Source organism: Urocampus carinirostris, chromosome 14 (genome assembly GCF_059441175.1).
Source record: "Urocampus carinirostris isolate Australia breed hairy pipefish chromosome 14, RoL_Ucar_1.0, whole genome shotgun sequence".
NCBI lineage: Eukaryota > Metazoa > Chordata > Actinopteri > Syngnathiformes > Syngnathidae > Urocampus > Urocampus carinirostris.
The window spans coordinates 16,882,112-16,896,106 of NC_142362.1; the positions used below are offsets into that span (position 1 = coordinate 16,882,112).

At 36.9% G+C, this 13,995-nt stretch overlaps 1 protein-coding gene across 1 annotated transcript; it reads left to right on the forward strand.

The window, feature by feature from the left end:
• Positions 1-6,370: 6,370 nt before the first annotated feature.
• Positions 6,371-13,557, forward strand: cd302 (CD302 molecule). Its single transcript, XM_088353298.1, has 5 exons — positions 6,371-6,547; positions 8,258-8,383; positions 8,462-8,572; positions 10,191-10,373; positions 11,542-13,557. Exons 1-5 carry the CDS (start codon positions 6,454-6,456, stop codon positions 11,760-11,762), a joined length of 735 nt encoding a protein of 244 aa, XP_088209424.1. The 5' UTR covers positions 6,371-6,453; the 3' UTR covers positions 11,763-13,557.
• The last annotated feature ends 438 nt before the right edge of the window (positions 13,558-13,995 follow it).

Consider the following 13,995-nt stretch of genomic DNA (forward strand, 5'->3'; position numbering starts at 1 on the left):
GTAGCTTCTGGGTTTGTTTTGAATAATTGCTTAATCCAGTGTCTGAAATAACGTCTGCCCGGGGCGTGCATCTTTTACGTCGGGCGTACAACTTACAAAACGTTTCCGCCCGGGTGGCTGACAACTTTTTCAAAAAAAAAAAGAAAATGATTTTTTTTTTCAAATCAAACGTTTGCTTTATTCTGATTTAGAAATCTTCGTTTGGTTTGGGAATTTCGGTTTGTTTAGCAATTTGCGTACTCAGCAGCGGATCAGAAGACTGCATCGAAAAAAATTCGTGCTTCCGGACTTTTCGGAGCATTTTAATGTTGTGCATTTGCATATCATTTTCCTAAGTAGGCGTAAACAGAACACAAGAAAAATGGAGAAGTTGTTTGGAATCAAGCCAAAACCTCAGCCCCAGAAGAAGGATTCAAAAGAAGGTAACAAAATTGATGACGCTACAAAACGTACATTAAAAGCATCGTGGGAAGAGTTCACGTGGCTTGTAGCAGACGACGCAACGCAAACATTGCATGAATAAAGATGAGTCAATACAGGTACATACTGATAGCAGATAGAAAACGCTAATGTCATACATGCAATGAATGTTATAAGTAGATTTATAATAAACTTAATTTTAAAGTGTTATTCTGTTATATATTCTTATTATCAATCCTTAAGTTTGCAACAATGGTTTTTTTGCGATGAGTCGTCTTATTGCGTTTCAAGTTGTGAAAAATGGGGCAGGCAACTTTATGGGTGGGAAGGGAACCTTTCAGAGTTGTCTGCCCTGGTGTCCGGTAACTTTTTGTCATGAGTTTCAGACACGGCTAATCAGATGGATTTCTTGAAATAATAGCTTGTGTTTAACTAACTCAGGGGTTGGCAACCCAAAATGTTGAAAAAGTCAAATTGGACCCCCAAAAAACATGTTAAAAACCACAAAAAATTAAAAGCTTTATATAAGACATACTGTGTATGTATCTATATATATATATATATATATATATATATATATATACATACCATGCATTATGTGTGATACAAAAGGAACAGGGCTGTCTATACGCTCTCGGATCTATTATTTACCTCATAGATTCTTCGTGTTAAGCGATTTATGAACCATGACACACGTTGATTCTGTGCGAAGTGCACTGGATCTCTATTAAGTTTTAGGGGTTGTAGTATATATAGTAGTATAGTATACAGTGCATCCGGAAAGTATTCACAGCGCTTCACTTTTTCCACATTTTGTTTTGTAACAGCCTCATTCCAAATTGTATTAATTAAATGTCTTATCTCAAAATTCTACACAAAATACCCCATTATGACAATGTGAAAACGTTTTTTTTTACTTTAAAATAGAAAACTAAGAAATTACATTTACATAAGTATTCACAGCCTTTGCCATGAAGCTTAAAATTGAGCTCAGGTGCATCTTTTTTCCACTGATAATCTTTGAGATCTTTCTACAGCTTAATTTGAGTCCACCTGCAGTAAATTCAGTTGATTGGACATGATTTGGAAAGGCACACACCTGTCTATGTAAGGTCCCACAGTTGAGTGTGCATGTCAGAGCACAAACACCAAGCATGAAGTCAAAAGAACTGTCTGTAGACCTGCGAGACAGGATTGTCTTGAGGCACAAATCTGGGGAAGGATGCAGAAAAATTTCTGCTGCTTTGAAGGTCCCAATGAGCACAGGGGCCTCCATTATTCATAAATGGAAGACATTTGGAACCACCAGGACTCTTCCTAGAGCTGGCCGGCCTTCTAAACTGAGCGATCGGGAAAGAAGGGCCTTAGTCAGGGAGGTGACCAAGAACCCGATGGTCACTCTGTCAGAGCTCCAGCGTTCCTCTGTGGAGAGAGGAGAGCCTTCCAGAAGGACAACCATCTCTGCAGCAATCCACCAATCAGGCCTGTATAATAGAGCGGCCAGACGAAAGCCAATCCCTAGTAAAAGGAACATGGAAGCCCGTCTGGAATTTGCCAAAAAGCACCTGAATGACTCTCAGACCATGAGAAACAAAATTTTCTGGTCTGATGAGACAAAGATTGAACTCTTTGGTGTGAATGCCAGGCGCCATGTTTGGAGGAAACCAGGCACCGCTCATCACCAGGCCAATACCATCCCTACAGTGAAGCATGGTGGTGGCAGCATCATGCTGTGGGGATTTTTTTCAGCAGCAGGAACTGGCAGACTAGTCAGGATAGAAGGAAAAATGAATGCAGCAATATATAGAGATATCCTGGATGAAAACCTGCTCCAGAGCGCTCTTGACCTCGGGCTGGGGCGAAGGTTCATTTTTCAGCAGGACAACGACCCAAAGCACACAGCCAAGATCTCAAAGGCTTTGCTTCAGAACCACTCCGTGAATGTCCTGGAGTCCAGACTTAAATCCGATCGAACATCTCTGGAGAGATCTGAAAATGGCTGTGCACAAACGTCACCCATCCAACCTGATTGAGCTTGAGACTTATTGCAAAGAAGAATGGGCAAAACTGCCTAAAGATAGGTGTGCTAAACTTGTGGGATCATATTCAAAAAGACTTGAGGCTGTATTTGCTGCCAAAGGTGGATCAACAAAGTATTAAGCAAAGGCTGTAAATACTTATGTAAATGTGATTTCTTAGTTTTCTATTTTTAATAAATTCAAAAAAGTAAAAAATAAACTTTTTTACATTGTCATAATGGAGTATTTTGTGTAGAATTTTGAGATAAGAGATTAAATTAATACAATTTGGAATGAGGCTGTAACATAACAAAATGTGGAAAAAGTGAAGCGCTGTGAATACTTTCTGGATGCACTGTACAGTATATTAGTCAAGTCATGTTTATTTGTATAGCCCTTAGTCTTAAAAGGGCTGCACAGACTACAGATTATTATTACACCAGCCCCTGATCTAAAACCTACACGGGGGCAGCGAAAACTCAAACCTCAACATGAGGAAAATGAAGACACGTCTTACATATTTTATACTATTATTTATTGAACATTGCATAATTACCACGAAACAGTCAAACACTACAATTAACCATTTTCTTAAGGAAACAAAGTGCTGCAGCAATAACAAAAAAATAACTTAAAAAGAAAAATGATGATGGCATGTTCAACTGCAGAAAAAAAGCTGCACAATTGACTTTGACCAAGGCATAATGAAGATGTTGATATGCTTTTGGCTGAACTATCTCCCACAATGCCTATATCTCCCTTCATTCGGTTCAGGATCTCTTGGGCTTCGTAAAGACTGCAGGTCGCCGATATAATACTGCATTTTTGGTAATGTATTTATTAGCAATGGGTCTTTGGATAAGGTGGTTGAAAAATATTTTACATATTTGCAGGTGTATAGCATACATTTGTATATAGTTTTGTTTCTTGTTAAGTTTTTTGACAAACGCTTGGATTTTTTTTTATTGTTTTATATTACAGAATATTCTGTTGTTTTTTGCACTGTTTCTCCATCTGTCCAAAATTCAAATGGTTTAATATAGGAGGAAGTTAAAAATCCGATTAATCGACCAATTCATCAATTATTTAAATAATATATCGGTATTCTTATGGAAAACGTTAAGAATGTTTGTGTAATGTGTGAAACCAAATCATTCTCCTTTATCAAACATTTTTGAAAAAGCATTAGGGAGCAACAAAGAGCAGCTTGTTGCTGACCCCCGGACCAACCCATTCCACGATTATTAATATCACCATGCATGAACATAAACCTTCATTGGCGTGGCATGATAAGGTGTTGCCAGTCTCATGTATCGTATTACTATTATACCATTGTATATCCCGTAGAGGCTTCGACCAAACTTTTTGAAACGGACACTTTTTTGTTACTGATTAGCACAAAGGGCTACCAGTTTGATATGTAGTTCTGAAATAATCCAGCACGTTTTTATTATGTTACTACTATGTTATTACAAGATTGTAATTTTTGCTATAGTTTAAAATTGGCCCCATCAACTGCTAGAAATATCTTCATTGTAAAAGGGCACTAATTGATTTACCTTAATAAATGATTAACTAATTTAAACTAATGTTTGAGGAACTGACAAGTGTATTTTATGAAACTGATAATAAATGTATTTTTTCCAGTGCAAAACTACAATAAATTCCCTTGCATAATGTATTAAATATTAGGTACTGATACCAAGACATGTTCCCATCTTATGGCATTTTTAACACAATTTCTCTTTATGTAGGAATTATTTAAATATGTTTTGTTTTTCTAATCTAGGCATCAAAATACCTTGTGGTACGTCAATACTTGAACAGATCTGAAAAAAGATCTGTAGTACTAGTGTACATTATTATTTTTATTTATTTGATGTACTCCTAAAATAAAAAAAGCACAGAATTTTGTAAAACAAACAAAAACATATTGATAATCTTATTTTGTTATGAAATAACTGACAGTTTAACAGATGAAATAGAAAATCTGAGCTTTAAAATCAATCTGAGGCGTTCAAGAGTAATCGGATTTAACACTACTGAGTGTCAATGCTTTAAATATAAAAAGAATAATAATTCCACTTGTAACCGCGGTGTACCACCAAGGATTCACATTTAGGCTGGACTGGATGATGAGGCTTTTTTTCCAATTGCTGCAATGAGCAACGCAACATCGACCAGGGGTGTCAAACAGGCGGCACGCAAGCCCGCTCAGGGATTGAATCCGGTCCGCGAAACAACGCTCAGAGAAGCGCAAGAGAAATATGAGCTCAAGGTTGAAAAATGTCCACTTGATGTTGCCAAAGCCCGGTGCCTCTCATAGAGACACTGTACTTGTGTTTATTTCTCTCTCTCTCTTTCCCTCCCTTTATCTCCCACTCTCTGTCCCTCTCTCTTTCACTCTGTCTCCTGTTTTCTCTTTCTTTGTTCCTCTTTTGTCTGTCTCTGTGTCGTTTTACCTTTTTTTGCCCTCTTCCTCTTCTCTTTCTCCCCTTCTCTCCTCTCTTTCTATTTTTCTTTGGATTTCTTTATTTCTCTCTCTTTCTTTTCCCCTCTCTCACTATTTCTCTTTTTATCCCTTTTATTTCTCACGTTCTCTCCATCTCCCTCTTCTCTCTCTCCCTTTCTCTGTCACATCCTCTCTCTTTTTCTCTCTCTCTCTTTTTCATTCTCTTTAATCTACTAGTCCGGCCCCTGAGAGAATGTTTGTTCTATCGTGTGGCCCCCAAGTTAAATTGAGTTTGACACCCCTGACAGACACACACGATGTGATCAGCATGGCTTTCAACATCGTTAACCATGCGCCAAAGAGTGCTATGAGCATAATAGTTTGTGTCAGATAACATAAAATATATTTCAGAAAACCAACTATCAAAATAAATTTTACATACGTACATTACCAAGATTCTATTAGCAGGTGATCGTATAGTGGTTTTAAGCTTTTACAATAAAATCGACTCGACATATTTTTTAATCTGAATCGTAACCAATATCATTCTTTTTTATATATTTGTGAAAATAGAAATATAATTACAATAATAAGTGTAAAAACGGGTACAATTTACCTGCACAACGTTGACACACACGATGTGATTAGCACTTCCGCTGGCTTTCAACATCTATGAGGGAAATTAGCATTTCAGTACAACGTACAACTAAACTTATATAAATAGTGAAAGAAACGAAACTACATCAAAACAGCGTGAAAACTTTAATTACATTACTGTGTATGTTGCAAGATTTGTCAGTTGAGTTTTAATGTAGTTAATAAACTTTTTGCGGAGTTAGCAGTGCGCTGGAAACTGCTAGCGATACCCGGATTTTCGTCATAAAATCAGAATCACTTAACCTTACCTTACCCCATACCAGCAGATGGCGCTGTTGAACTCGTCCTTGCAGGACACTTATACACCGAGTATACAAACATATTTCAGCAGGAATTTTACCAAAACAAGTTATTATTAAACCCGTTACACATCTATGTTTTAAATTAACATTATTTTATTTGTGGATGAATTTCTGAAGTTTTAATTGCGTGTGTTTGTGTGTCATAAAAAGGAGAAATTACCTTGTCGTGTTGTTTATCAACGCAGATGGTTATTTTAAATATGCGTGCTATCTCTTGATATAACATTCCACATGTTGAAATTTCCTTTAAAGCCCTTATATACTTTATAGAGGGACCCCTCGTGGTGTAAAACTACTTCACTTGTTTCAATAAAACACTATCGATTTAAATAATAAGAAAGTAATTCACACACCTAAAATTTTCAACAGCAACGTGGGGATATTAAAATAATACAATATACGTTTTTAATGAAAAACAAAAGAAAAGAGTGCTATCTTTCTTTTTCGCTTGTTATGTCACAAAAGTAAAAGTTGCAAACTGTTGTGATTTCTACGCAGGCGTGTTGGCGCTGACTAGTGGGCGGGGCTAACTCCCCTTTGCAAACATCAGAGGGGAAAAAAAAAAAGTCTGAAGTTTTGTTGCGTCTTGTGGTTTTCGTTTGCAATGGAGTTGTCACCAAAAAGTGGTCGTCGTTCATTGTCCCTGACGTTCTATTTATGTTTGCTTTATCTCCAGCTGCAGGCGGCTTGGACGGGGGGTAAGACCAGCTATGAACTTCGCCCTACTCGCGCAATGTTAAAACTTAACTTGCTATGATTAAATCGCCTGCCTTTTTCCTTCTAACGTGCAGAAATCTCGTGCGTTGTTCCATTTTTGGGAAGTTAAATGACATTTAAATTTATATTTTTTGTTTACTCTGCTGCAAGATTTAGGACATGCGTAGTTATTATCAAATTGCACAATTTCCTGTTTATCCTGTTATATGATACATCTTTGTTTTACCGAACATTAATCTACATGGCCCACAAAACAAGTGTATCACTTTTAATAGTTAACTCGGGATTTTGATTTCTTTATTTTATATGTATTTGCTATACATCTATCTATTTACTTCACCATTAATCGTTTTTATCGCAATAAAGTTTACTTAATATAGGTACAGTTGATGAACAAGTTCTTAAAACAGGTAAATTATCCCCCATTCCCCTAAAAAACCGGCAATAAAACAAAATGCTCGTAGTTTTCTCATATATTGTTATTCAGTATGTTATATATGTTTTAACAGGCATCTACTGTAGATGGCATACTAAGCAAGTTCATCACTTTTTTTAGTCAACTTCGCTTGTAATGTTTTCATCCTTTCGAGCTTTACTGTTAGATACATTTTCATTATCATAAAGTTTAATTAGTAAAGCTACAACTAATAATTAAGAGCTTAAAAAGGAAAATTATCAAGTAAAAATGCTCATAATTTATTATTACAGTATTTTATTTTAGTTACATCTTTTTTTCATAGGCATCTCAATGGCCTACTAAGAAGGTTTATTACCTTTTATGCTTAACCAAATATTGTGACGTCATACATAGTCTCACACATCGTATTATTCATGTTCAATTTGAGTTAAGAAGGGTACATCTGATAAACTAGGTCTTAAAACAGGTGAACTATATATTTTTAAGAAAAAAAATCAATTGAAATAAAAATGCTTGTAATTTCCTGTTATGTGCTACATGTTTTTTAAACAGGCATCTTAATGACCCACTCAGCAAGTTAACCATCTTTTATAGTTGACTAAGTTTTGCAACGTACTAATCTTTTATAAATGTATTGTCTCATCAATCATCTTTATGACAATAAATTCAGCTATATCGGGAATTCAAAATGCTAGTTATTTCATGTTATCCTGTTTGTATGTCACAACTTTTTTTAGATGGATAGATAGATAGATACTTTATTCATCCCCGAAGGGAAATTCACATTAAACAGGCATCTACATGGCCCACTAAGCAAAATTATCTTTTATATAATTGTGATATCCTCATATTTTATATTACTACCTCATAAATCACCTTTATTGGAAAAAAGTTTAATTAGTAGAAAGCTACAGCTAACGAAAACCCCTTAAAACAGGAAAATACCACAAAAAGCAATTGGAATGAAAAAAAAAGCTATACTTTCCTGTTACGTGCTCCATGGCAGGCATCTAGTTGGCCTACTAAGCAAGCTCATCACTTTCTATCGTTTACGTTTCCTCATCTTTTAGATATATATTTTAAAAAATCGTCTTTATTGCAATTACAGTCATGAAAAAGTTCTTAAAAAGGGTAAATTGTCAATTAAGGGAGAAATCTGAAACCAAAAATTCTAAGAATTTTTTAGCAGATTTTAGCTTCAGATTTGCCTTATAAACTCCTCCAAATGACTTTCAAACCAGATTTAAATGCTGTTCTCTTTTTCTTTTGGCAGACTGTCCCTCGGACGGACGAACCTGGGTTCCCTTCAACGGCCGATGCTACCATTTTGTCCACGGGAGCGAAGACAAACTCAAAGTGTACAATTTCGATAGTGCCAAAAGCCTCTGCCCCAATACCGGTACGTGAAAAAAATAAGCAAATTAGTTTTACATTTTATATATATATCTATCTATCTATATATTTTTTTTTTTCACAGAGCTGCTTTCCATCCAAAGTGCTGAAGAAAATGACTTTGTGGTCAAATATAGTCCAGAGGTATGGAAAGGCGAAGTCAATATGTGGCTTGGAATGTATTACGATACAAACAGTAAGTGGCATGTGACTTTTGCTTTTTACTTCTGTAAAAATAAAGTCTATTGGTCTATACCAGTGATTTTCATCCAAAGTAATTAACTGGCGTAGGAAAATTTCCAATTTGTGTGCCTGTGCGGTCTAGCGAAAGCTATCTTTCATTTGGACTTACTTTCATTTTACTGCCATGATTAAGGGCTATACAAGTAAATATGACTTGACTTGACTTTTTTACCAGAGATGCAAGAAATGAAAGAAAAGTACTTTGGCTCAAAAAAGGTTGAAAAACACTGGTCTATACAGTAGCCCCCCCCGGGATATAACATGAATCCTTTCTGAGTTGGGGATCTCAAAGCGAAATTGACGTACAGTGGGGAATAGAAGCCTACAGTAACAGTGCCATGAAAAAGTAATTTGATTTACCTATGTGTGACTGAAGCTGGTTGAGCGGAATAGCAGGTGGATGCAGAGGGTGGAGGAGACCGCTGATTTAAATTGAAATAGATTTTTAAAACTATAGATTTCCTTGCTTTAATAGCCTCCTTTTCTTATAGGGACTGTGTGTGTGATTTGATGACTAAATGTCGCTGTATTGTGTAGTGCAACCGAGAACAAGTGCTAAAAGGCACAAGACAGAACACAAACTATGAAGACTCAAAGTGACCAAACATAACATTTTCATTCCTTTTTTTTGTTCAGCCTTTAGCAAGATCTTTGTTTTGAGTACCTATAGCAGAAAGATGGTGTACAATTTTTTCAGCTTTCACTAGGTGAGGCTTATGTTAGGAAATAGAAATGTAAATTTGTCAACCTAGGAGTGTTTGAAAAAAATTCTTGTTTGTATGATGGATCAAGTGTTTTTTTTACAAGTAGAGGGGTTAAAGAATACACACTGTGCCTTTTTAAATGTCCCTATCACTGGTTGGTTTTCGGCCATATTCCTTAGCAAGATAAACCATTTTTTTATCTTACTATTTCTTGATAATTGCAAGCTTCGTTTCCATGGTTATTATGTTTTTATTTCTCCCTTTAGCATCTCTGAAAGCCTTAGGACCCATAACAAAACATTAAGTACCAAAAATGCTATATTGTATCGTTAAACAAGCACACGCGATTCTGAAATTAATAAAAAGAAAACAGGCATTGTGGGAAGTAGTTTAGCCAATTGCGTATCAGCATTTTCATGATGCTGTGACACAAACTCATAGCAGGCCGGCATCTTATATGACTTTGGCCAATAGCAGACAGGCATCTTAAAGACGTAACTCTTTATTTGCATGACCAACTCAAGGATTTTGGGCATGTAAAATAATTTTTACTTGATGCTGTATCGCGGTGGAAATGCTTTGAAGAGGTGTCAAAAAACATTTTATTCCACACTCCAAACACGGGGACACCTTATTACCGAGAATCTTTGTTTGCATAAGTGTGCACACCCTTTTCCAGTAACTAGGACTCTGACACTAAAACCCACCTAACTTACCCAGCTGACTGTTCATCCTGTCACTTTTTTGCATAATAGTGGCACAAAATGTGTTTTTTTTTTATTAGAAAGGAAGTGAAAGATGCACATAAGTGATTTTTTTAAAAACTTTTTTGGGGGTGTTTGTGCTGATGCGGTGAATCTTGTCCAGGCGAAGGCATGATGTGGTTGGGCGAAGAGCCGGTCAAGTTCACCAATTGGGAGACGGGCTCGTCCCCGTCGGACTTTGTCCCCGTGGAGACGTGCGTGGCCTTGCACAGCGATACCGGAAAGTGGGAAAGGGTCAGTTGCCTCGACGATCTGGAGAACGGAGTCGTCTGCGAGGCACCGCAGAGTAAGTGACCCATGTTTTTATTGTCTTAACTCGTACGTTCCTGTCGACGGTCATACACGTCAAAGATCGACTTAAAAATCCCAAGTGTGTAATACGTATTGATCCTTGGTGTTGTAAGAAGACTTCATCCATTCAAAGGGATTACAGAAGACCATATTCATTTTCAATCTGGCACAGAACGTGTCGTGTCCTTCCCCACAATTATGCAGAAATGTTCCAAAATATTCCATGCGCCATCGATCTCGAGAAATTAATTCTCTAAGTAGACAATTTGACCCCATATCCCTTAGAGCTGTGTCGTCACCGGATGACAACGACTCAAAACAGACGGCGATTGTAGTATTTAGCGAATGCGTAGCGCTCATTTTTGCTTGGAGTAATTGGAACTTTGCTTACCGTGTCGCAGACTGTTTTGTCTGACTTGTGTGCTTTTATCATTAAAAGCTGTATGTTTGGCTGCGTGCGTTTTTTTTTTACTTTGCTACCTTTAGGTTATGGGATTGTGACTTCTCCCTTTATGTTTGTTTTGCCACATTTCACAATGAATATAACATTGTCCAGATAGCTTCCCGTACGGGCTCCCGAAGGCTACCAGTTTTGTTTGGTCCAGGATAGCCCCGTTAGCAGTTGGCTAGCTGGCTAGCCTACCGTGCTCATTTTTTAGTTTGTTTGTTGCTGTGGTCGTTTTTTTGTTGTTGTTGGCTCCCAGTTATCCTGGCTGCTCACTGCATACTCTCGGTCAGCCAGCCTCCCGTTTTTTTCCGCCGATCAGTCCCGGTTAGCCATTTTTAGCAGCCAGCTAGCCTGCCGTGTCCTGGCGGGTTTAGCTGGTTTCATTTTTTTATTCAATGTATTTTTTTTTTAATTTTTTTTAGGATTTTCTTTATTAAGACAAAGTAAATAAGTAGTAAGTACAAAATATCGTGATTTTTTTTGTGCAAAAGCAGGACAATCCACAAATGTACTTTGATAGTTGACTTCTTATTGTTTTATGAAAATAGCAAAGCTTACAGTTGCAGGAAGTTAGCACACGCCGTTTTGTGCTTTTTGATTCCATGACAAATTGTGAGGGCTTCAGCATTCACTGACAAAGCGGCAGTAAATTTAAAAAGGGTCATTAATAAATTGCCTCACAAATAGGCCTTTCATTTTTATTTTCACCCCCCAGGAGTATCAGGAAGCAATCAATCGAGCGGTCTGGTATCGGGTCTGGCCATCTTGTGCGTGGTGGGGATCTTAGCGCTTTCGGCGTTCATCTGGTTCGTGTACCACAAGCAGCTCGCAGGCTCCACATTGATGACGGGCTTCGAGTACCATCCTCCATTCCGGGCCCCTGACACCGACCGCTCCTGCCTGGTGGAGGCCGAGGAGATGGACGGTGCCCCCTAGGGACCAAGTTTGGCAAGGGAAAAGTGTGGACACTAACAACTACAACTGAGTGGCATTCAATTATTCAGCAATCAGCATACGCTCTTTTTGCTTGGATTTGAGTATTAAGCCTTTTTTCAAATTTTCTTTCATGAAGTTTCGGGTATCGATGGCAGACTATTTTTTTTTCCCGTAATCTCCGAATTGTCTTTGTGATATGTTTTTATGGCAATGTTAATACCGTTTTTCAACCACTCGTGTGTCGTGAGAAAATTTTCTTTTTCATGTAATCACTTACACGTTCTTAATGATTGGCTTCCGGTATCAGGAGACTAAGTCTGAATTTTTTATGACCAGTAGGTGACAGCAGATCACTATTTTGTTGTCATGTAGTGATACCTCGGTATGCGACGATAATTATACATACCGTCTTTTAAAATGGGTAGATTTATAAAGCGGTAGATTTAAAAAAAAAAAAATCTGTAGACATCTTAAAAAGGAGAAAAGCAATTGGGTCAGTCAGCATGCATAATCCAATCAGGATCGAAGTTCCAACACCGAATTGTTCGAGTACCGAAACACTTTTTTCTATACAAAGTAATGGCATTTAATTTAATGCGTTCCTATCTATTTCTAAATACTCCAAATTAATATAGCACGTACCCACACTTAAATGAGATACTAAGAAATAAACGTAACGAAGATAACATGAAACAATTTGAAAGCATTTCATGCATTTTTCAGCAGCAGTTTAATGGTAAACTATCGTACACAGTTCTCATATTTTGCAATAATTTCCTTCTTCAACTCGTTCAGTGTTTTTCTATCTTCCCGTTATTACTAACTTTCTTACGGTCCATTATGATTGGCAAAAAAGGCAAGAAAACACACAAAATCACAATAAATTCTCAACATGTGTTGTCAGACTGGCGATCGCTCTCAAAATGAAGCAAACCCATTTACTGACCAGGTTTGTGTAGCTAAGATGGCAGCTCACATCCTCAGCAATGGTATAGTTTGGATTTTTGTTGTAATATTGAATCAAAATAACTTTAAATTTTGGGTCAAACATCGATTTCTTCGAATACAGAGTTGTTTCGGTATCGAGCTATCTCTGTATTTGGCAGATATTTCTCATTTTACGTAGATATAAAATTGATTTCACTAGAAAACAAGACATCAGAAATCTCGCTAAACTAGAAATAAGTAAGTTATAATTTACAACAGAATTAGTTATAGAAATGATGTATCCATACTATTTTTCTTCCAAAGCTGTTACCACAACAAAAGAAAGCTATAAGAACACAGTTAAATTGCCAACTTTGGTGATATTATTACCTGTCTTGACAATTACAACGTTACAAAATGACACCTGGAGCCGAGAATGACATTTTTCAACATTTTTACGGGCCTTGAGATTTTTTTCAATGAAAAATGTGTGCCTTGGATCACGGAAGGTTAAAAACCTTTTTTTTTTTCTTTTTTTTTTTTGAATGATGATTTGTGTAACAAACAGAGCCTGAATTTTGCCATTGAAGTGGGCCAATGAGATTTGAACAAAGAATTACAAAGGATATTTGTTACGTTGACTCTTAAAGCAGCTGTGCAATCCCTTACAAACCCAATCGTTACTATATATGCTTTTCCAAAGCTAGATATTTTTGGGCAAATTTCTGTGTCTGTTTTGGAATCGATTTGTGAAAGATGGAATTTGCTCAGAAAGTTTCATGATGATTACTGTGCTTCCATTTATCGTGCAATATATTTGAACTTGTATCCAGAACAAAATTGTAATAAAAACAATTGGTTACAAGGACTTTTTGTATGTTTTAAGTAAATGAATTATGAGGAGGACTTTCGTTGTGCTTCAGCTAACATCAACATTTTTCTAAAAAGTGCCACCTACAGACGCTCCCCTACTTACGACCGTTTGATTTACGTAAAACTGTAGATAGGAACACTTTTCGGGATGTCGAAAAATATCCGGACATTGGTGTAAGTTGGATTTTGTATTGTGTGTGCCTTTTTCTGAGTACAGGACATTACTGTAGTGCTTCTTTCCGCCTCTACTGTCTACTGGAAGTATAAAATCTGCTTCCTCTTCCTAGTTCGTGTGTAAACATACTGTATCTCCAGCGCGTGAAGAACTTTGCCATTCAATTTGGTTGGTGTAAAGCGAAAAGAAGAGGCGAGCCGCTTCTTTTGAAATGAAAGTGGAATAAGAAAGCTTGATGCGGTTGAAAAAATCGTTGGA